This window comes from Leptidea sinapis, chromosome 1, assembly GCF_905404315.1.
Source record: "Leptidea sinapis chromosome 1, ilLepSina1.1, whole genome shotgun sequence".
NCBI classification, from domain to species: Eukaryota; Metazoa; Arthropoda; class Insecta; order Lepidoptera; family Pieridae; genus Leptidea; species Leptidea sinapis.
The window spans coordinates 27,207,106-27,232,769 of record NC_066265.1 but is presented as its reverse complement, the minus strand read 5'-3'; the positions used below and the strand labels follow the sequence as shown (position 1 = coordinate 27,232,769).

The window sequence follows — 25,664 nt, the reverse complement described above, 5'->3', positions numbered from 1 at the left end:
CTGGCACGGAACGCCAGAGGTCGTGGGTATTACTCCTAGAAGTTAGGGCTATCATCAGGCTTTAAAAACATAACAAATTGTTTAGATATAGAAATTATTTGCACAAATAAAGGAATTAGTGCGTTCCCAAGCAACTTAACAAAGTCCTAGTTTGCACTATTGATGTGCTTCTTTATACCCACTGTGGGTTTAAAATATTTTCCCTCCGCTCTATTAGTTCCTAAAGCCTTATGTGGATTGGTGATTGGATTTTGTTACAGGATTAAGGAAACAGGCCATTGCAAGCTGATAATTCACCTAACACCAATTATGGGGTCGTATTACAGCACGCTACGCTACTAAAAATAGACTGTTTTGTAATAAGTAAGATATTCAACGACATGGTAGTTGGGGCCGAATCTAGTTTGTCTCTGATTTAAAAATATTCCAGGATGTTCTTGACTTTGCTATTTGAGTCCATCTTTCTCCAGCAATTTTTATGATCTCATCAACCCATCGTTCTTTAGGACGTCCTCTCTTGTCTTGTGGTACAGACCAATTGGTGACGAGCTTCGTCCATCGTCCATCTGTTGATCTGGCTACATGACCAGCCAATTTCCACTTCAGTCTTTTCATATGCTGAAGGGCATCTATCACTTTCGTTTTATTGCGGATGTTTTCTGATTTTTGCTTGTCTTTCAGCTTTATATTCATGATGCTTCTTTCCATTGCACGCTGGGTCTTCTGTATTTATCCCTTTATTATGTATAATCACATAAACTACTATTATGTCGTGAGAGTTGGTCTGTTTTAACAACAGCACATCAGGTAGAAGCTCATGCTCCAAGATCTTTAATCCAGACATCAAGAAAAGAAACAAAACTATCGTAAATCATGCGATATGTGTGTAACCTCGAAATTCCCAATTGTTAATGCAAACTTTTATCATTTATTTATTAAAATGCCGGGTTGCGTAGTAAAATGTACGTTGTAAAAATAATACTACAAGAAATAAGAAAGACACTGGGATCACATATCAACAGTAAGTATTTTGTATTTTATTAATTTCAATGTAAAATAACACGAAGCGTATGTTACAAAATTTGAAAGGTGCCATTGAGTGTCAAGATGCACGCCCACAAGTACCTAATAGTTGCCATAATAAAAAAGCTATTGCTCTTAGGTAGTGTGATATCTTGTTGGAGCGTAGCGGAGACCTATCTTTCATCTAAGGATGAATCGTTTAACGCTATTGGACTAATATATGCTAACATTGATAAACATATTATTTATTTATTATATAACGACATATTTAACCTTTGCTTGCGATCAACCTACATTGTCAGTCTTCATACCGACCATGAGACTTCATGCGAGGTTTACTGGCAACTATTGATGGCAGTAAACACGGAAATACAATGCTACATGAATATACAAATAAATAATATTAAAAACGATGGTCAACTAATCATGGAACTTAATATTTCTGAGGTTAACCTTCTTGAAAAAAATCTTTAGATATCGAGCACGACAGGGATATTCGAGGCAATTGAGATATTCTGATTTTAACTTAGTCCGGTCTGAAGTTGTCTCGCGAATATGTTTGGACTGATGTATTCCGCACACGCGCCCCCGAGAATATATTTTTGTTACTGCGCAACTTTTCGCAGCAACGTCAGAGTGAAATAGAAGTTTGGAGAGGGGTATATAATAAGTACATAATATGAAGTAAATTTTTATATTATATTTATAAAATTGATATAGTAAATTGATGACTCGACTGGAATCTTTATCATGACATATTTTTGTCCTAAAAAAACTAACTAGATTTGATGATTTTCTTTAACTTTGAGATTACGCTATCGTCGGCAGATTTTTAATGGGATTTCTGATGCTGGAGCACGGCTGCCGGTATATCTAAATAATCCGTCGAAATACTGACATTTAAGGTAAAAATAAACACGATAAACATATCAATTTTATTGTAACTGTCGTAAGATAAGGTTTCGATTGCCTCCACGATACACAAATGATTCACTACACGCGCAATATAGTGACGTCACGTCTCGTGAGTTATGTGTGCGTGAATGCCTTTTTACGTACAACCACGAGATAACTATTCATTAAGATCTACCTCGCTTATTCACGTATAACGTGCCTTTGAACACGTAGTATATTTACATACATCCCAGTTATCTGATAACTAATTAGATCAATACATTAGTAGGCTTGTTTGTATACGCAATCGGAATAAATTACTTGAGTGTCTTTCCTTGAACTGGATTGATACGGTGATAAGATTGATTTTGATTCGATAATTTGTGGAAGCCGTTGGTCGAGAAGCGTATTACGTGTCTGTCTACCAAGTAACGGGCTACGGCTTCGATCGCCGCTGTTGACATTTCATATTATGTTTGAAAATCTTCGCGTATGTATTTATTGAGTATATTTCAGAATTTACAAGACATTGTTTCAAAAAAAATTCAACGCACTAAACTATAACTTTATTTGGCTGCCTGTGCCGTAAAAAGAATAGGTAAGTCCTAGACCCAAGGGTGTCGTAAGAGGCGACTAGAGGCGACTAAAGGATGCCTGCTAGATTATGGGTACCACAACGGCGCCTTCTTCTGCCGTGAAGCAATAATGTGTAAGCATTATTGTGTTTTGGTCTGAAGGGTGCCGTTGCTAGTGAAATTACTGGCCAAATGAGACTTAACATATTATGTCTCAAGGTGACGAGCGCAATTGTAGTGCCGCTCAGAATTTTTGGGTTTTTCAAGAACGTCATAAGCGTCGGTGGCGCAATAGGACATTAAGTAATAGAACAGTAGCGTAAATTAAACGAACAGTTACCATTTACTATTTCCTAATATCAGGGGTATGCATTGGTTTTCTAGTAAGGTAGGCACTGTGGATCTAACAAGTCGTAGTTGAGCTTTGGAATAAGCAAAGATTTGGTACCGTAGGTATTTAGTATCTAGCGCAACGAAAAATTTTATTAGTGGGTGTTCAATAGAAGTTTGGTAATAAAATAACCTCTCCAAATTAAACTAAATTGACTTTAACACTAGTGCTATAGTTATTTAGGTTATTAACGAGGTAGGCACTGTCTAATTGCCTATATCATATCCACTTGCCTATACAATATAAAGCTGAGTACAGGTTGCACGATAAATAATTTTTAACCTCTCTAGCACGAAAAGGGCGCTATTGAAACCTCGCAGCAAAAACGCTTCGAACCCCACGTGACCATACATCCGGGAATTACTCCGCATTAAAAAAATAAACAATACGATCCGGTGCGTTCCGAAACTCATTTTAGCCTAGCGTATTATCTCATTGTCAAAAAAATTTATATGTACCTTATGGAAATTTAGAATTATAAATTTTACTATTGCCTTTTTAAAGACTTAATATTTAAAATAAATACTAATAATGATATTTATAATATACATTGTGAAATATAATCTTAATTGTTTCCCTTACTATAACCTATAACACTTTTCTCGTTAGTCGAGGTGAAACGCTGTATGCTTCACACGACACCTATTTTTTTGTGTCGTGCCTCTAAATCACTCACTACCTCAGTAGTCTATATTAGAATCACTCGTTACGCTCATGATTCAATTCTAGACTACTTCGCCATTTCGTGATTTAAATTCAGCACTCGCAGCAAAAAATAACTTTGACCACTTGTTGAACAAATAACTATTATCAGGATTCAAAAACATTGTAAAGTTACATTATATTACTAGCATGTCGGTGTGGGGAAGACAACGAGATAAGGAGTATAAATTTAGATTCTGTCGTTGTGCGAAACCTTTAGACGTCCATAAGCTGTCAAGATAATAATAATCAATTATTGGCCTCAAGGGTGACAAAACGAGAAAATGTTAGATTGAATGATAAGATTGCTACCACATAGATACTCGTAGAACTGTGATAATCTGGTTGTTTACCAGTTGTAGCCGGCTGGCAACCGTGGCAGCCATGACCCACATAATTTATACGTAACATTATATTTACGACAAAGCCACGCGTTTATTTAATGATAGGCGTCTGTTTAATATGCGAAATGATAACTGTGTTGTCGATGTTACAACTTCTTTTTTTTATGAAAATACGGGACGAGACGAGCAGGACATTCAGCTGATGGTAATTGACACGCCCTGCCCATAAGGATTCCCCTCAGGATTCTTGAAAAGGCCAAAAATTCTGAGCGGCACTATAATTGCGCACGTCACCATGAGACATAAGATGTTAAGTCACATTTGCCCAGTCATTTCACTAGCTACGGCGCCCTTCAGACCAAAACACAGTAATGTTTACATATTACTGCTTCACAGCAGAAATAGGCGCCGTAGTGGTGCCCATAATCTAGCCAGCATTCTTTGCAAAGGAGCCTCCCACTGGTTGACTGATAATAATAAATAACTGAAGGGTACTTTGATTGTGGCAGCGGTTTTTATTCACTCATCGTTTAAAAGTCTGAAAATTTTACATATAATCCTTTTTTATGGAAAAAGAGGACAAACAAACGGACGATTCACGTGGTGTTAAGTGATCACCGCCGCCCACATTCTCCTGCAACTCAGGAGAAATCACATGAGCGTCGCTTGAATCTATCAATAATACATGTAATAAAATCGGAAGTATGCGAGTCATTAAATATTATCTTAATAGAACAATTTATACAAACTATAATATAATATACAATCTATTCGTCTTATCTTATCTCAAATTAAGGACTACCTAACGGTTAAGGATATTTTAAAGTTATTGACAATAATTTGATTAGGACTTTTTTTATGTTGACATTTTAATTTTGTATAACTCGTCATTTTAATCCTTATTTTTAAGCTATTGCATAGCTTCTATGGCGGGCCTTGAGCGTGGAGACCGAATCCAGAAATTCCGTAACGAAAATAACCTAACACTTACTTACTAGATCTATATAGATATTTCGCCACGGTCATTACAGTTCCCGTGGAATAGCGGGTATCACGTATGCTTTTTGTGCAGAAGGTCCCAGGTTCGAGCCTGGGCTTACGTCTTGATTTTTTTAAATTTCTTTATATCTTTTATCACGTTTTTTTAATTTTTATTATTATGACAAGCATTTTTATTTAGTTTCGCCTGTCCCGTTGCCTGTCTGTAATCAAATCTTGCAAGTAAAATTTTACTCACTTACCGTTTGCTTTTTTTTAAATTAATTTTATCAAAAAAGAAATACTGCATAAATAAAATAAATAAAAAATTATAATTGCATAAGTTGATAAAAATGCTATGCAATACGCTTTACCGCGGCAGTCCCCGAGTGCCACACGTCTTTTTTTTTTGTTTAACTTAAGTAATATTCATACTCCAGTTACACTGGTGAAATGTATAAGGCTCATCAGACCTGCATTTTGTTCAATAAATAAATCATTTTCCCGTCAAAAAAATGTGTGATCTCTTCTGATCAATTCTTCTCACCCGTGCCAAAACCCCTTTACTTGTTGTTGTCAAATATATTGTCAAATTGTCAAATATATTTCTATCCCTACATAATCCCTGACAACGTGTGTTTTGTCAATGTCTTCATAACTGTACATAAAAGAGACAAAATACATTTGATCACGAATTACGTATTGCAACGCCATCGGTGCATCGTTTTTTCTTTTTATTTGTTGTTATAGCGCATAGTTTCTCAGCCTTATTTTGCTCACCGCCCATTTTGAGAATATGTTTTTTTCTAGAGTATTTTCGTGTATTTTTCTGCCTTTTTAGATTACATTTTTTAATCTACCCACGCCCCATCTGCGCCATCTCAATGCCCCCATTTTCTCTGGGTCTTTTACTGCCCCCCCGAAAGTCTCAAACGCCCACAAGGGGGCGTTATCGCCCACGTTGAGAACCTATGTAATATAGCGGAAATACGTCATAGTAAACACACTGTCAAAATTTATTATTCCTTAAAAGCACTATTACATTATCACAAAGAATTTGCTTATATTAAATATCTACAAACAAGGCAGTTTTATCTAAGCTCTTGCACGCATTATATGTATGCATATATATTTTATAATTACGTCATCTTACGTCACAGATCATTGGTAAGTATTTCCTGAATTGGAGAACCTTGGTGCTCGCTTTTAAAGATGATAATGTTTCAATGTCTTTGCTAGCGTGTGTAACGTTATATAATATTAGTTGAAGGAAGAGAATGCTTTGTATAAACATTTTTATTAACTTGTATTTAAATGTAATAACTTTAATTAATATCTATTTTATTGCCAGTGTATAAATTAAGGCAAAATAATGAGGGTCGTGTGCACATACCGAAGGGTTTATGGCAAAGCTCGAAAATTATACTTTTTTACATCATAAAATTTTGTAATATTTTTAGTAAATATCAATATAATGAACGTAGATAAAGCCACAACCTGAGAGTTAAACAAGAAATATACGAGATTCTAATATAAGATCAATGATACGTCACACGAACGGTTGGTTCAGTGGAAGAGCTCGCACGGAACGCGTAAAGTCGCAAGTTCGAGTCCCGCGTCGTTCGTAAATTTTGTTTATAAATTTTATTTGTGTTACTTACCTTACGTTACTTTGCGGAAATCCATAATTATACAAATGATTTAAGTTTTCTTTAGTGTTAATTCCGCCGATATTTGTTTTTAAAACGATTCGACACGTGTTTCGCCTCTACACGAGGCATCCTCAGGACGCTATATATCCTATAGATGAAGCCACAAACTGAGAGTTGAAAAAAGACATATACAAGATTTATCAACGATAAGTCACTCGTACGGAATACGAGAGATAGCGGGTTCGAGTCTCGCACCGTTCATAAATTGTGTTTATTAATTTTATTTGTATATTTTTAGTAATGTAAGTTCTTAAGATACTAATACATACTACTTGCAGAGAATATATTTTTATGTTTTTCAGTTCTTCTTTATATATTTTATGCATGTTGAGTTAGCCTGTAAATGAGGTATACAATTGTATATAATATATATACAGTGGGAGGCTCCTTTGCACGGGATGCCGGCTAGATTATGGGTACCACAACGGTGCCTATTTCTGCCGTGAAGCAGTAATGTGTAAGCATTATTGTGTTTCGGTCTGAAAGGCGCCATAGCAAGTGAAATTACTGGGCAAATGAGACTTAACATCTTATGTCTGAATGTGACGAGCGCAACTGTAGTGCGCTCAGAAATTTTGGGTTTTTCAAGAATCCTGAGCGGGTCTGCATTGTAATGGGCAGGGAGTATCAATTACCATCAGCTGAGCATCCTGCTCGTCTCGTCCTTATTTTCATAAACAAAAATATATTATAATAGAAATTTCTATCTTATAGACTTAAGAGTGTGCTTTAGATTAAGGATTAATATTGTATTCAACGCTGACTTCTTATTTAATAAATATAATAATTAAAAGGATCTTTTAAACTGTTTTATGTGAGTCATCAACCTATGAATATTGGGCCCAGTTGGAAGTAGAGGTGATGTTAAATGGGTCGGCCTATTTATTTTAACGTCGATTATTAGGGTAATTAAACTTACAATACATGAAATTTGTTAACGGTGGATTAATTCAAATTCAAATTATTATTTTTTGTATTTAAAATTTGATTCAAAATCATTTATTGAACGTCAAAAACTACCACCCATTCAAAAGAGACTGCCTCAGACCTGAGAACAATGGGCCCACGAAACTCAGCGGTCTTTTTTTTTATATAAAATATGGATTACAATGTGATATCGTACAATAAACATTTATAATTAAAGAGCCTGAGGGTGTTCGCTTTATTACCAGTCCGTGGTGTCATTAAGAAAATCGTTTATGCTATACGTAACATTCCCACACAAATGTTTTTAACAATCCTTTTAAATTTCGTAACACATTTGTTTAAATAAGCACTCTAATAGACCGGTGTATTTATAAATTTATTGTATTCAATTAATATCAGCCTTGCGAAACTCTCTAAGAAAAAAGCAATTCACTTGATTGCATGAAACGTGCAGTCATTAATACATTGACAGATGACAGTTATAATCTTGTAAGTAACGGAGAAACCCGAAATCCACTACGTTTTAAGCAACTGTTCACATTCAAACTTAGCCGGATTATACTTCGTCGCCAATCGCAATACTTTATTCAGGTCCTACTATTTCAAACCACACCATGTTTCATATTGAACTAAATTTAATTCTAATTTTTTATGTAGTATTTACATCCTCTTTGTTAATATGTTCCTAACCAATAGGGAACTGAGAAAATTGTTTCTGTCAATATGTCAATTTAGTTTTGGGGTCGAATACATTGACAGTTCGCTCTAAATATTTGAATCCTTGACCTGTTTGCTTGCTCCAAAATCTATAAAGCTTTAATTAATTTACAGCGACGTTTATCAATTATACTAAAATGGTTTGGCATCTGTCAAGATTGTACTAATAAAAGTTGCTTTAGTAAAATAATAATTGACTTTTTGCAATAACATCCTAATAATATATACTGATAACTATGTATATCTCCGACCCCTTGCTGTCTTTACCCGAACATACGTTACCAAGCCAAGCGTGTCAGGTCACTCTCATTTAATTACAATTATAACAATTATTCAATACCAATAGCATGCTCAGAAAGTAAACAAGTTTCCAATTCAGAAATCTTCGTGAATAATTTTTATTCACGTCAGTACGTTATTGAACGCTTAAAAATGTACAACTAAGGCGGGAAATTAGTTGAAACCTTCACATGACGCGGCTTCCAGTAGAGGCCACAATCTACGTCACCGCTGAACCAGGTCACTCATATAGCAATATCACTATCGAGCTATATTTTGTATCTCGCTTTGTTATATAACTTAGATAGTATTATGTTAATACCATAGACATACATATCATAATAGAGTATAGGTAAACAATGCGTGCGTGAAAGAAGAATATCTCTAATACAGCAAGATAGAAAAGGAAAGCGAGTCTATTGTGATCACTGACCTGAATAAATACCACTGGACAGGCTGTTCTATGTGTTTGACAGCAAATTTTTTGTAGCTGTTTGAAGCGCCACTCGCGATCGTCAAGAGAACTAATTTTGACGTATAATGCAAATGGCTGCGAGAGAAGCGTACAGTACTCAGAGTACTTTTGAATTTTGAATTAATATCGTTCGTTTTCCTTGCTATTTATACTTAGGAATCAACGTAATAAAGTACACAATTTTTTTCAATCGTTAGTTTTAGTACCGCAGACTACATGCTACATGGTCAACAGCGTCAAAATAGCGAATATTAATCAAGCACAATAGCACTTTGACAGCCACCAGTGGTAAATAGAAGAGGTCAGTGATTGTGATTGTAACCGATTTTGATTGACGAGTCGTAAACAGTCAGACTCGCTTGGACTTAGCTCCGTAGTATACTGAATATTAAACTAAAAGTATCGGGCTGTCTGGTCGCCTATATTATATTAAGTCTATGGTTAATATATTATTATAACTAATTCACATAAATTGGAGATATTATATAGTATATATAGATTCCACAATCAGATATTTTATTATATATTTTATAATATCCAATCTAGAAGTATCCCTTTCAAATGAAAAATAATCAGTCCATACACGGAGGATATTACTGAGGTACAAATAAAAAAAACCACAGCCAAATGTTATAATAATATAAGGTGATATAAGTCTAACAGGCTTCACTTTTTTATCAATGGTATGTGGGTAGTTTGAAAAGAAACATTAAAGAGCAGTACAGTGAAATATTCTAGGTTCGTAATAATTGACATCATATTTCTGATGCATCACAAAATTACCTGAGGCGTAAAAGGCGGCATGGCCCTGATTAAATTCAAATATTTTTACTCAAAATTGCATTTAAAATTAAATACTTATTGCAAATCAAAACCTACCTACTCGACAGAAAAATGCACCACGACTAAGTGACCAAGACCCTGAGAAGTCTCGAAGAACGGGCGCATAAATCCAAAAAGGCCTGGTAACGAATGCTCCATTCCTAAAGTGTAGTATTTATTGTAAAACGATTTGATTTAAAGCGTATATAGACAAATCGCTGAAAGATTTACTTTCTCAACTAACGAAGTAGTTATACCTGTGTTATTAATAAACATGAAGTAAAGTTATACCAAATTTTAAACTTTTTCGGCCTTACAAATAAAATTGGCATAAAGGTATAACTAAGCTAATTCTTGGTTTGACCAAGAATATGTGAAATGTTTACAAATAGACATTTTGGTTACGAATGGTTTATTCGGACGTATAACGCTTCCCGCGTTTATTTTCAAGGCAGCTTGTCATTCAGAAAACTTCAGAATTATCATTGTATTGACAGTGTTGTCAACGATATTGTAAACATTTTGCGTATTCTTTGTTTATCATCAGTTATAACTTTATACCAAGTTTATTTGTCACTACAGAGCGACATGACAGGGAGTAGTAATTTTAAACTTGGAGTATCTTTACTTCGATAAAAACTGTGGATAAGCTGATTCAATTAGCTTATCAGTGCCGAATCCATCCATAATCTGTAGTTATCAGTTTTTGGTTTACTTCAACTCGCATGAAATGAATGGGATATACGTCCCTAATTACCTCCTAACTTTTTGGGAGCTGTCTCTTAAATTACGACGTACCAAATTCTGTAACGAGAGCTCGTTCCAGAATTTGTTTCGAAGAGCTAATATAGTTAGATTATCAGTAACGCATCTATGTTATTATAATCTGTAGTAATCAATTTTATGTTTATGGAATTTTTTAATAGGTCCTAGGCGGTAGGAGTCGTAGAGTAGGGTCAGGTATTTGGCATACTTCCACTCGTGAATCAGTCTGAGTATGTCCCTTAACCACTTAGCTTTTGAGAGGTGTCTGCTAAATTATATCTGTGAACATCTCCTGAGGATGCTAGCTCAGGAAAAACACGCGTTGAATTGGTTTAAGCAGAGTTTTTGCCGATTAACCCGGTTATTCGGTCGCGAGTCCGGGTCGTGGGCCGATTTTTCGTTGGAGGCGCGTATAGCCCCTAACTCTAAGGCGGTGATCTATAGAGCATACTTAGACTTTTCTCAGACTTTACTTGCGTATAACTAAGCTGAGTGTAAGCTTAGCATAATCTTTGATGTCGTTTTTATAGTCATTTAATAGCTGAAATGATAATGAGCTTAAGCTTAGACTGTCCAATGCAAAAGTCAAGTTCGCATTTTCTCACACTCAGCTAAGTTTTACGTAAGTAAAGTCTGAGCAAAGTCTAAGTACGCTCTATTGATCTCAGCCTAACCTTGCGGTTTGGTTTTACGTGTATTCTGCATCTACATGCAGAATACACGTAGTCTACACTAACAAACCTTAGTGAAATTCATAACATTTGATGATTATGGATAACTGAAAACAAAGTCCTAATTCAAAAATTTTTCCTAAATTATATTTATCTAATTGCAGCCGTCTTCGACTTCTTTTATATTTAATTTTATACTATAAGTTATTTTAAAAGTTCAAGCTTATTTGCTTCTCTTACTTTAAAACTTTTAACTTATTTTAAATCGCTAGGGCAAAATATCCAAAAATTTCATGATTTTTTAAACTGACAGCTTTACATCCATCGAACCTTTTCGCAAAATTACACTTACAATTTGTAGACCCTGCGATTTAGGTCCGGAATATTTATCAGTGAATCAAGACAAGAATATATATAAATATATCAGAGTGATAGTAGGAAACTGATAATGATATACATATATAGGTACTGTTATCAATACGATGTTGTTAGTTATCTTAATTTGTAATGAGTGTTAACATCCTAAATCTGTGTAGATATTTATTGTTATTTATAAATGATAACATCAGATTTAACGAAAAAAAAAGTGTCAGATGCACTAACACGAGCCCTGAAGCTGAAGTAGCAATCGGCAGGACATATTTCACGATATACGATTGATGGACGATCCTAACGACAAGATGAAATAGACCAATATTCGGCAAACGAAGAGACGGCAGACCTAGGTGCTTAAGAATTATTGAGAGCAAAATTAAAGAGATTAACATCTTTACTATTGCTTTTCAATATATTCTTGATAATTTTATCAATATAAATATAATAAATAGAGTCCGACCGGCGTAAGTTCAATACAATTCTGCCAGTAGTTAAGGCGACAGACTGAGGATGTTCCGCACGATGATTGCCGTTCCCAAAATTTGACGACCTGTATAGCCTGCCGAGTGGTTAGCGATCCTACCTACTACTACTACTAAGCTAGAGGTCCCAGGTTCGAATCCCGGTAGGTGCAAGCATTCATATGATGAATATGGATGTTTGTTTCCAAGTCATGGATGTTTATATGTAATTATGTATGTTTAAGTAAGTATATTGTATTAAATATATCGTTGTCTTTCAACCAATAACACAGGCTATATGCCTAATTTAGGACAAGGTATTTGTGTAAAAGTGTGTCAATATTTATTTAATAAAAAAAAATAGCTACCTTCTGTATCTGACCCATAATCCAGCTATTAAGTGAGAGTCTCTTGAGATGATAGTCGAGGCTTTTTGCTATAAGACCGCTTACGGAAACGATTATAGGAACAATTATTGTTGAATCAACATCCCACGTGTCAGTAACCTCTGTCAGTGCAAGGTCTAGGTACTTCGACAATTTGTCTATCTCAGCTTTCATTCTTTTATTATAATTATTATTAACATCGGATTTTATAAAGGCGAGTACACAAAGTACGTGCGTCCCTCGCATTAACATTTTCCTAAGCTCTACCAGCGAAGGTTTTGTTCAATGAATTCTTCGCTTTGAAGTCTTAATTTGATCTCAAAGTATTTCCTCGGGTTTATAAGATCCGTTTGTTAGTGATATTTATTACCGGGAAATTTTGTAGCAACGCTTTTATATTTTGATGTTTTGGACACATTTTCTTATACCTTTATAAAAGCTTCTACTTTTGATTGCTTCAAAGCGTGAAAAGTCATTTCAAGGTGATATTGAGGAAAATCTTGCATGAAACGCAAAAATAAAATTTCTTCTACTTTTCCAGTGCGTAAATTCATGTTGAATCAACCTATTTAAAATGAATTACCAATAAAATAAATACAGAAGAACAAAGAAAATTACGAATGGTATATATCATCACCTTATGACTTTTCTCCGAGTTTTCCGTGTATTAAGAGCTTTAATGTTAAGATTTTCACAAAACAAAGATCTTTAAGATTTCACAGAATCCAGATCAGACATCAACCTTGAAGAGATTCACAGAATTTGACGGTATCAGTCATACGTGGAATCTATTGTTTACACTATCGTTGTATGATGCATATGGCATTCATATGTCGTTTTCTAATCCATCAACCTTCAATGGCAAAAGATCTTCGTTACAAAAATAAATCTGAAGTGTCTTTTCTTGTCGCTCATGTATACAAACGCCAAAACACATTTTTAAGTGAAAACTTCATTATTTTACGGCTTTTTAATGACACTGAGGTGTCACGCTCGGCTATGTAACGATTGCTCAAGTAAAGGCGCCTCAAGTGGATGAAGAGAATGCAATAATTCAGAGTAATTATTACTTTACAATATAAACAATCATCGTAGTATTTCGTATTGTTATCCTTCCTCCGATGAATTTTCACATCAGTCGTGGCCCATTCTATTTTATTTTTACTTTTGTGAGTATCTCCCTCTCAGTTTATTTTTGCTTATCTCCATCCCCTCTCTCCTCCTACTTCTCCCGCAATCACTAACAAGTAACAGTGATTCTTTTTTTTTTAGGAAATAAAATCAAGTTCCGAAAAAAAAAAATATAAGCCAATGAAAACGTCCCAAAAATCTATGATCATTTGAAATTAAGGAAACTAAATCTATACGGGTGAAGTCACCGACATATGCTTTTATCGTACTTAAACGGGTTTTATTAATGAAAGTAAGGGACGATACGAGCAGGAAGTTCAGCTGATTATTATTGATACGCCTTGCCCATAACAATGCAGTGCCGCTCAGGATTCTAGAAAACTCCAAAAATAGCGGCACTACAATTGCTCTCGTCACCTTGAGACTTAAGATGTTAAGTCTCAATTGCCCAGTAATTTCACTAGCTACGGCGCCCTGAAGATCTAAACACAGTAATGTTCACATTACTGCTTCACGGCAGAAATAGGCGCCGTTGTGGTACCCATCAACTAGCCAGCATCCTGTGCATAACAACCTCCCGCTGGTAAATATTACCCCCGTCGCATATGGCTAAACATAATAACATTTCGGGCTATGACGTCACACTAAAAGAGGATTAAAAATAGAGTAAATTCTTTGTTATTTCTAAGGAGTTCGTAGTGAACAATATTTGCTTTAACTCCGCCCGGCGTAGTGCGTACGTGACTTATGAAACGCAGTCCCTAGTCCTTCAATATAGAGATCGATAACAATCTGTATTCCTCTACGATAGCAGTAATTGAGCTATTTAAAATGATATAAATGATCTCAATGCTGTCAATAACTATTGAAGAAGCCTCGTGTAGACGCGAAACACGAGTCAAAGTGATTTAGAGGTCCCGGATTCGAATCCCGGTTGCACCTGCAATCATTTATATGATGAATACGGATATTTGTTTCCGAGTAATGGATGTTTATATGTTGTATTAAATATATCGTTGTCTTGTTCCCATAGTACAGTCTATGTCTAGATTGGGGCAAGATAATTTGTGTAAAAGTGTGTCAATATTATTATTTAGTAAAAGAATGAAATTAAGATCAAAAATCATATTTACCTTTAGCTGTTCTAAAATATACACAATAGGTATATTTCATAATCAGAAACTATACCTAATCTTCAAATACTTAAAAAATTTCTTCTTTAAATCAAATTGATAACATTGAGATTATTTTTTTAAATCAATATACTAAAATAAATCATTATCCTTTAGTGCCTCGTCAGAAACACAAAACTGGTTAGTTTAAATAAATGCGTCAAAACAACAGAATTCTTTCAAGCTAATTATTTTGTTCATTGTCAACGAGTAATAATCCTTCCCATTCTTTCCGTTTGTAAAATTGTACATTTTCCTAAAACTCCAATTAGTTTTATAATTACATTTTCTTATTATACAGAAACTGTTTTCGCTTCTTGTCAAAGGCGAGCTTTCATAAAATTTTAATTATGTACTTATAAGAAGTAAGAATTGAATCTAAAACAAAATCTGGACGCTGCGCTGTATCGAATAAAATCGTTATTGTTAAATGGTGTTTTTTTGCTAATTTGTTGGTATACCTGGATTTGAATGAAATAATCTTCAATATTTTAAATTTTATACTTATTTACACATTTTTGTTATGTAAGATATATTTCCCTTATTAAAAAATCTCGTACGCAGCTCTTAGGCTAAGTTCTACAGAGGATACTTAGTCCCTGCTCAGACTCTACTTACGTAAAACTTAGCTGAGTGTAAGCTTAACATAAACTTGGATTTCATTTTTATATGGCCGTTCCCCATATTCAGTCTATCTCTTACTTGAGATAAAAATCGTAACCATCGTTTACTTTTATGTCCCAATAAACTTATCGACGGTTATGACAACTCACCTTATTACCGTACACGCTGCCTGCCAATGAGACGACGTATAGCTTACCAGTGATAGAAGTTTGTATGGAAATTGCAATTCACGCGTCCCAATATAAGGGCGGATAAGAATGACTTATCGGGTCCGATATTGGGACAGCTTCAGATTATTGACAGCTAATTAATGACAGTAGCAGGTAGTAATTTATCATTATCCTTAAATAGTATATTGGGAACGACCGATAGTCATTTGACAGCTGAAATTATGCTAAGCTCAAACTAAGACAGCCCAAAGCAAAAGACAAGTTCGCGTTTTACCATACTCAGCAAAGTTTTACATAAGTAAAGTTTAAGTACGCTCTATAGATCCGAACCTAAGAATTGAAGTCATCGGTTACAATAACTATATATTCGCTTTATCTATCTATAGGCTAGTTAGTATATTTATAGTTACCTATAAAGAGGGGGAAAAATAGTATTTATTTATAGTGAACATCCGCTGAATCTAATTTGGGGAGTTTTAATAGGTTCTTAGATGGATAATTAATCAGTTAAATTTTAGTATAGGCTCGAATATGAAGAAAAATACGTCTACCTTGGCAAACAGATCTCGTTCAGTAAAGGAAGAGGTGCTGAAGAAATATACAGAAAGAAGCGATGACCTAGTCGAAGTACTGGGTTCATAAGGAAATATTCAAATCACAGTTTCAATGGCTATCAAGCTAATAGTTATGGACTCTGAAATTCTACAATGCCTCATCTATTATGACTGCCAAACCTGGACATTTGATCTAAAAACGAGAATCTCAGACTAATCAAAGGAGAATGGAATGTTAAACTAAACTGACCGATGCACTTATTTTATACCTAAAAGTATATTCAAAGTGATCTTAATTCAATAATTGTATGATTGTGATTTAAACCATTTACACCAGTTGAACATTGTAAATCAGTGCAAACAAAAAGGTATAGATAGAATAATCTTGATGTAATTGTTAAGTGATATAATATAAGTTATCATTCATATATATTATAGAGTTGTACGGCAAAAACTTCAGAATCCACTGTGATGAAACTTGGGTATTTAGTAATCCCAAGTTTTAGATTTACATATTTTATATCCGATTAGTTTATTGTAAAAGTACCATAACTATCATATTATCTGGGCCAATAAGCGCGCTCTACTTTTCACTCTTAATCCGGTTGTCCTTAAACTATTTATACGTCTAGATAGAGTCTCTTGCTGTTAGACAACCGATAAAAACAGGCCAGGTCTATTAGTTTAGTGTGCATGACAAGATACGTCTTACACTCGCGATTTGTATGACACTTTGCTCAATTGCTCAAAATTACTGACCTGTATAAATACCACTGGATAGGCTGTTACATATGTTTGACAGCAAATTTTTGTGCCTATCTGAAGCGCCACACGCGAGCGTCCAGAGAACTAATTTTGACGTATAATACAAATGGCTGCGAAGGAACGTACAATACTCTGAAGTATTTTTGCATTTTGAATTCATTTCATTTGTTCTCCGTGTTATTTACACTTCAAGAATCAAAGTAATTTTTGGTAATTGGTAAAGGGCTCAGAATCAACGTAATAAAGTACACAATTTTATTATCAGCCGCCAGTCCTAGTATATAGTAGAGATCAGTGCTCAAAATAGAGGTTAGGTCTATATTAAATTTATTTCGACGTTTAATCTAAGCCGGTTGTCTTTGGTTAAGAATATTATAGTAGTAATAAGTTCCTAAAACCCATATCAAATGTATCTGTTACAACAATCAAAAATGTAACAAGGGCAAACTAGAAATAGACGCAACAAAAATAAATATTAGGGCCAACATATTATTTTTAGACAAACCTACGTCAAGCCAACAAATAGAATAGATTTGTGTCATTCATTTCTAACGACAGGACGTCACTTATCTGTGTCGTAATCGATTGCCACAACCGCAATGGTTACGGCGACATCAATTTAATGTTATAAATATAGTGTAATTCATTGTGATTGACGGGACGTCTTGATAGAGAAAGACTCATGTTGAGTTCTTTAGCTCTAGTTACGGATACATTGCTGTCACCGACCTGTAATCTTATCTATCCATACTTATGTCCAATACAGTTATAGTTCAATGCTATCGGTCAATAGGTTATTGAAATGTAAGCAAGCGTTAAAGGATAGATTTGTCTACCTCTTGTAAGTTAAACTAAAGATAGATAGGTTATTGAAAACGGCCGTAGTCCAATGCTTTATGTCGATAGGTCATTGAAATGTAAGTAAGCGTAAAAGGATAGATTTGTTATACTTCTAGTAAGTTAAACTAAAGATAGATAGGTTATTGAAAACTGCTGTAGTCCAATGCTTTATGTCGATAGGTTATTGAAATTTAAGTAAGCGTAAAAGGATAGATTTGTTTTACCTCTAGTAAGTTAAACTAAGGATACATAGGTTATTGAATAAGGCCGTAGTCCAATGCTTTATGTCGATAGGTTATTGAAATTTAAGTAAGCGTAAAAGGATAGATTTGTTTTACCTCTAGTAAGTTAAACTAACGATAGATAGGTTATTGAAAACCGCTGTAAGTAAATTATTGGTAAAGTATAAACAACTTATTGGCGTGTTGCAAAAAAACGTATTAATGATTTATACATTATGAATGAACTGAGTTTTTCTTAGGATTTACTTCCTGTTTCCGTAACTAACTGGTATCACTGGCTGATTACTCGTACCACGGGGTATTTAGCAAGGTGCTCACGAAGGAGGTATACATGTATAGTAAGGTATTTCAGAAGGCGTCGAAATATGTAAGTAATCCGTGATCAAGTATAATTTGACTCTTTTATGCACTTTACGTTAATAAGGGACGAGACGCAGGACGTTCAGCTTATGGTAATTGTTACGCCCTGCCCATTACAATGCAATACCGCTGAGGATTTGGGGTGTTTCAACACCCCAAAAATTCTGAGCAGTACTACAATTGCACTCGTTACCTTGAGACATAAGATGTTAAGTCTCATTTGCTACGGCGCCCTTCAGACCGTAACACAGTAGTGCTTACACATTGCTGCTTCACGGCAGAAATAGGTGCCGTTGTGGTACCCTCTAGCTGGCATCCTGTGCAAAGGAGCCTCCCTGGTAAATCTATCTATCTGATATCAATAACTTGTAAAAAATCAAACGAGAAGTATCCGAAATCTTGGTATTAAACAATTTCAAACATTTAGTATGAGATTAGTATTAATATACAGAATACAAATTGGTTAATGATACTATTTATATATTTACTTGCGTATAAAGCTTTTTACGTTTTTATTCGAAAATATTTGTATGTAATATTTGTACATAGTACTATTCTAATATAATATGAACTATATTCGGAATCCCATAAGCGGACGATTCGTCAATAGACAGACTGACAGATAGTATAAATATTTCAGATGTTTATTCCCCTACAGAGCTTTAATATAGCAGGAAACCTGTGTGATTCTCAGATCACTCTGATGAATCTCAGCTGATTTCCTGCAAACATATTGTTCCAAAATAGACTAGATGGTCTCTAGTTTTTTATGATTTCATGAAATTTTTGATATATAACAGTAATTTAAATTTTGAATACGATTTATATATTGCTTAAGTAATTTAAATGTCTAGATAGACTGTAACAGTTGAAGTTGTGAACTCGTCAAAAAAAATTGCGGCGAAAAGTTTACCTCTTTTTTCAGCAACGCACGCATACTAAGACAAAGTGACTAACAAAACGCTAGTGTAAGACGTAGCTTGCTACACACACTAAATTAATAAACCTGCCTGTTTTCATGCGTTGCCTAAAAGCAAGAAAAGTTGCCTATCTAGATGTATAAATTATCTATCGTATATTGGATGAAGCAGCTAACAAACTTATTTGTTATATTATGTTATATTATATAGACTACAATTATGAAAAACTTTTGACTAATACTAATATATTTGCCAACAAAGCATTGAAAGAAGCATGTTAAAGATCAATAGGAAAGACAAGAATAACACAAATCAAGAAGAAAACGAAATAAGAGAGATAGACCACACTATAAAAGAAATAAAATGGCGATGGGCAGGACATACCATGAGAAGTAATATAGGAAAATAGATCAGAAATATTATAGATTGGTATCCAAGACAGGGGAAAAGAAATCAAGGAAGAAAACCCATGGAAGAGGACAGATGGGAAGATGATTTTAAAAGGACCAACGTGGAGACTATCCGCTCTGGACAGATCACAATTGAAAGTTATGGAGGTCAGAAGACAAGCGAACAATGATGAGGATTAATAATATCACACAGATTAGAATATTACTTAGATTACAACATTGCATAGATTAGAATAGTGATTCAGTATCGTAAATGATAAAAGTTATGAAAATTAAAAAAAAATAATATAAGAAGAGAAGTCTGTCTCGAAGTATGTACACATACAAACTCTTTATAAATTATATTTAGAAAGGCTATTGAGTGATGTCTCAAATACGTAGATTATTAACATAAAATTTTACGGTCCAAATAGCGTGACATCTTGACATTTACAAAATCCAATTTACTTCTGAATTACTCTGAAATTCGGCATAAGGCGAAAATGAAAATGTAATTCGGATGTATCGAGTTACCTTTACATTTGCAAGTTATTATAAGTAGTTTTTTTAGATTGAGTCAAAGTTGAAATAAATTTAACTCCAGTGGGAGGCTCTTATGCACAGGAAGCCGGCTAGATTATGGGCACCTATTTCTGCCGTGAAGCTAGCTAGTGAAATTACCGGGCAAATGAGACTTGACATCTTATATCTCGAGGTGACGAGTGTAATTGCTGTGCCACTCGGAATTTTTTGGTTTTTCAAGAATCCTGAGCGGCACTGCATTGCATTGGGTAGGCTGTATCAATTACCATCAGCTGAACGTCCTGCTCGTCTCATTCCTTATTTTCATAAATAAAATTTTCGACATTAAGAATTACTTTACTCAATTCTATATCCACAAAGGTCTTTCGAATAGAATTTTCCAGTGTGTGTCTATATAATCTTATAGCAAATAGACACAGTACCTCGTGCCATAACTCTTGCAAATAACATTTAAGTCCTTTGACAAACAATGATAGGTAATATTCATCAAAGCCAGGTATACCAAGCAATTTGTATTTTAACTCCATTTGACGATAACGAATATTGAATATATTTGAATATTAATTATTTTTACAGTGAAGTGGCTTCATTTTGTTTTAGATTCAATGAAGTAATTCTTACTTTAAAGTAAATAATTAAACATTTACGAAAGCCTTTGTTTTACAAGAAGCGAACAGTTTTTGTGTAATGAGAAAAATTAATTTAAAACTAATTGGAGGGTTAGGAAAATGCTTAGGAAAGTGTGTAATTTGCAAATAGAATGATTAAGAAGGATTATTCCTCGTTGGCAATGAACAGAATAATTTCCTAAAAATATTGTTTAAGCGCATTTGTTCAAAATCCGTGTCCATAAATAGTAATTTAATAAGTTTTATTAACATATTTGTGTTCTTCTGTATTTCCAGGTTTGAAGACTTATTAAATACTAGTTCACCCGACAGACGTTCTGTATATAATAAATAAAATAAAGTTTTTTATTAATTTGTCAATAATATATCATAACATTAAGAATTATTTCGTAAAATATGCTCCCTGTTGTTGTAATGAAATTGATTCACAGCAGAACTGTCTAACCGGGCGTCAATAAATTCTCTCAAAGAAAATATGTCCATACAAAACAAATATCGGACGACGGGGGACACATCAAAGGAAAAACTCTTTTATTTAATTCCGAACACTTTCATATTTATTCACCTTTTAAACCTTCCCTGGACTTCCATAAATAATTCAAGAACAAAATTAGCCAAATCGGTCCAGCCGTTCTTTAGCTGAGTTTTAGCGAGACTAACGAACAGCAATTCATTTTTATATATATATCATGAATTGAATTAATTTCGAAGTACTTTACTCACTGTAAAAATATATGTCGTTTAGTCCAAGTGAGATGGACGTATCTTAAATAATAGACAAAATAAATTTTAAAAACAAAATTTATGAACGATGTCGGACTTGAACTCATGACCTCTTGCGTTCCGTGCGAGCGCTCTTCCACTAAGCCAACCGTTCGACTTACGTAAAGTTCATAAATCTTGATATGTCTTTGTTCAACTCTCAGGTTGTGGCTTCATATACAGGATCTACTTTATAGTTGATAGCTTGCTCAACCCCAATATTTGCATTCTTATCAGCAAATTGAGAGTGCTTAATGGTTTCGAAGTTTTTCTCACAATTATTTTGAAGTAATTGCTTAGCGAGTTTGCCTACTTGACGAGGTTGATCGCTTAAAATCAAATGAACCTGAGCCTCAGTATGAAAAGTGTAACGAAAATATATATTGATAACCTGGCATTAAAATAACCTAAAATTCGTAGTTCCCTATAATGTTCTTGTAACATACGTAATATGTTAGGCATTAATTTACAAGAATTTTCTCTTATTTAAACGTGTTCTTTGAATTAAAATCTAAGCCAAATCTCTGCGAATTACTACTCGTTACTACTTACTAATTCGTGAATCAGAAAATAATTAATTGAATGAATAATATACTTTTCTTTTCATACCTACCGTACCTATACCTACCGGTACCTTTTCGTACCTACTGGCAACGGTCTAGAATCTAAGATCAAAAGGTTTCCAGACTTTTTTTTTGATTTTCTATCAAATGTTAACTCGTTCTGGAAAAACCCCCTGCAGCTATATTTCTACCATTTTCCCAATATTCGACAATTATGTTGCGGCTGAATTCGAAAAAAAAAATAGAAATTTATATTTTTATTTGTGTATTTAATCCCAGAAGTGAGGGTTATCACTTTAAAAAAATAACAAATTGTTTAGACTTGAATGAGCGACATCTCAAGTTAATATTCTACGGCCTTACAAATAAACTTGGTTTAAAGTTATAACTAAGCATAAACAAAGAATATGCAAAATGTTTACAATATCGTTGACAAGACTGTCAATACAATGATAATTCTGAAGTTTTCCGAATGACAAGCTGCTTTGCAAATAAACGCGGGAAACGTTATACGTCCGAATAAACCAATCGTTAGCAAAATGTCTATTTGTAAACATTTTGCATTGTCTTGGTTTATGATTAGTTACTTTATGCCTATTTTATTTGTAAGGCCGCTAATGTGCAAATATTGGGGTTAAAAGATTAGATCCTGTAGAATGTAGATGAAGCTACAACCTGAGAATTGAACAAAGTTTAGTAGATTTATCAACGATACGTCACTCGAACGGTTGGCTTAGTTGGAAGATCGCTCGCACGGAACGCGAGAAGTCGTGGGTTCAAATTCCGCGTCGTTCATAAATTTTGTTATCAAATTTTATTTGTGTAATTAATCCCAGAAGTGAGGGTTGTCACTTTGAAACATAACAAATTGTCAATTTTTTTGTCACGCTGAAGTAGATCCCTCCCTTGGACTTCTGGGGTTCAACCTGGACCACTTTTGGAACTAATGATCTAGATAGATCAATCTTGCAGCGTCAATAAATAACAATTAATTCTTTATTACATTAATTTCTGTTATGATCACCTCGATGTCATACTTATTCGACTATATATATGATTTTTTTATTAGAAAAATAACCACACTACCGTAATACAAAAATTGCGCATCCCATATTTGTTAATCACTATACCTCGCCCCACCTCCATGAAATCCCCCCTCACCTTCGTTTTCACTCCTTTTGTAAATACTTTATGTAAATATATTAAACAAAATAATATTAAGTTATAACAAACACAATAAATGTTTTATATAAGTAATATTATCAGTGTTTGTCCATTATAATCTAACAGCATGTATATTTGTTTCAGGTATAATAAGAAAATAAATCTGTTTTGATTCTGGGCACCGGTCATTACTATAATCACTTGTAAAATCGTTTACACCGATCAAAAGACACACTCTAAGCTTGTTGGTCTACTGAAACGACATTGGCGAGTTGTGGTGCCCCTTCCACAGAAGCCACTAGAAAGAATAGAATAGAATAGACGGTCTGACAGATCGTAATTTATAAGCATCATTCAAAGCTTGACTAGAGAATCTATTCATTCATTAAAAAGTTTTCTATACACGTAATTTTTACACGTAGTTTTCTATACATTAATATACATTATAGCTTTAAGTATACACTTTTATAATAAAGTCCCAGCCACTGTTGAGGCATTACCTACAAATAAATTTAAGTGTTTTATTAAAAAATGTCTCTGTAGTAAATCCTACTACTCTACAGCTGAACAACACCTTCGTGTGACAGGACTGTGCGTTAGTAGCGCTCTCTGGGTTTCCACGGAAGACCAGCGTTGTGGATTCTTTCGAAACCACAACTATGCTGAGTTGGGGGCCCATTGGCGTCATTATATCATAATTAGAATAGAATAACTTTAAGAATTATTATCAGAATGTATATCAACGTCAATAAACATTTTTTCTTTCTCTCTTTCTTTTTTTCTTTCAATATCTAAGAGCTGGGACAGCTTGGGACTATAATGTTATGATTATTTTATAGGAATATCAATGGCAGTATAATATTGTATATTTTATAAAATGAGTGCTGAAACAAATGCTGGGAGAGTTTCTTTCGCTTCTCTCAGAGCGCCATTTGTTTCCGAAGCGGTGGTTGTGTTAGAAATTACATCAAAAGTAATTCTAAAGGTGTCAATTTCGATAAAATATATTCCTTTTATGCCTTTTATAATGGTCATACGACAGATATCGAACAAACGTACCTTTAGTGAAGCCATGTCGGACACAGAGCGATGTGTTTGGATCGTCTCCAGCTGGTCCAGGCACCAGTCTAACTCCTCCACGGTTTCCAGTGCGAGCTTCATGTATGCCTCATCTAAAACAAGATAATTTTTGAATAAAAAAAATAATGCGTTCCGGACAATTTTACGAATAATATCTATTCAGTATTTTCTTTTATTAACGCGATTGTTACACATTTAAATAAGACACTTTTTAAGGATTAAAACGTGTGAAATTGTAACTGTGCCTTTACATTTGATTTTTGCGTAAAATATACATCTTTATTTTTAATTTAGTATAATAATACTATCTTTGACTCATATCATCTGCAGTCCCCGTGAAAACGAGATCTGGAAAGGTCTTGAAACCTAGGTTTAACAAATATAAAAATGTAACTTTTACGCAAAAATCTAATGTAAAAAGACAGTTATAATAACACGCATTTTAATCCTTTAAAAGTATTTTATTTAAAAGCATATGTATTCCTTATCGCGTCACTGTTACATCACATTCCTTTGCAACACCCATATTTTAGTCAACAAAAGAAATCGTGTGGTGCCGTGGGACACTCAATATGAACTAAATTTGTTATTCAATTCAACAAATATTTCATTCACAAATTTTGGTCAAGGTATTTTGCAAAATTAATAATAATATGAAGAATTGCATGTCGCGACGTGTAGTGACGACGTAAATGTTCGTCTTATCGCGACAATGTGACGCCAATAAAGGTAATAATATAATATTAATAGCCCTTTATTCGGATAAACAATGTTACATCTTAATATATTCAAATTCAAATATTTTTATTCAAGATAGGATGTGACATCACTTATTGAAAGTCAAAAACTACCCATTCCAAAAAAATGCCTCAATCGATAACAAACAAAATTCCCTCCACACAATTTTTTTTCTAATCATACAAATAAAAATATTAGTTGATTTAAGAACCCTCCTCTTTTTTTGGTAAATGAGGATTAATTTAAAATAATTTCGGAAATTATGTAGCGTTGCAAACAAGGTCAAACCAATGATAACCTGATATTTCATTGTTTTGGTTTGCAGCTATTGACCCTTCGTTTGTAACGAAATAAACATTATTTTAATAAACACCTTTAATATAGTAAATATTCTCATAATTTTGACTTGTATATGTGTTTACATCAAATACGTAAAAATTTATGAAGTGCTTAACAATTACAAGTACAGAAAATCATTTACTGAATGATATAAGGTGGACGCGCGTAGGTATGTACTACTA

General features: G+C 34.0%; 1 protein-coding gene across 10 annotated transcripts in view; it reads right to left on the bottom strand.

Annotated features, from left to right (window-relative positions):
- The window catches only part of LOC126969336 (cAMP-specific 3',5'-cyclic phosphodiesterase), a 607,232-nt gene that overhangs the window by 18,251 nt on the left and 563,317 nt on the right, over positions 1-25,664 (bottom strand). For all 10 annotated transcript variants that reach the window (XM_050814693.1, XM_050814700.1, XM_050814745.1 and 7 more), the window contains one exon: positions 24,385-24,497. In XM_050814693.1, the coding sequence (XP_050670650.1) occupies positions 24,385-24,497 (113 nt within the window). The remainder of the gene's footprint in view (positions 1-24,384; positions 24,498-25,664) is intronic.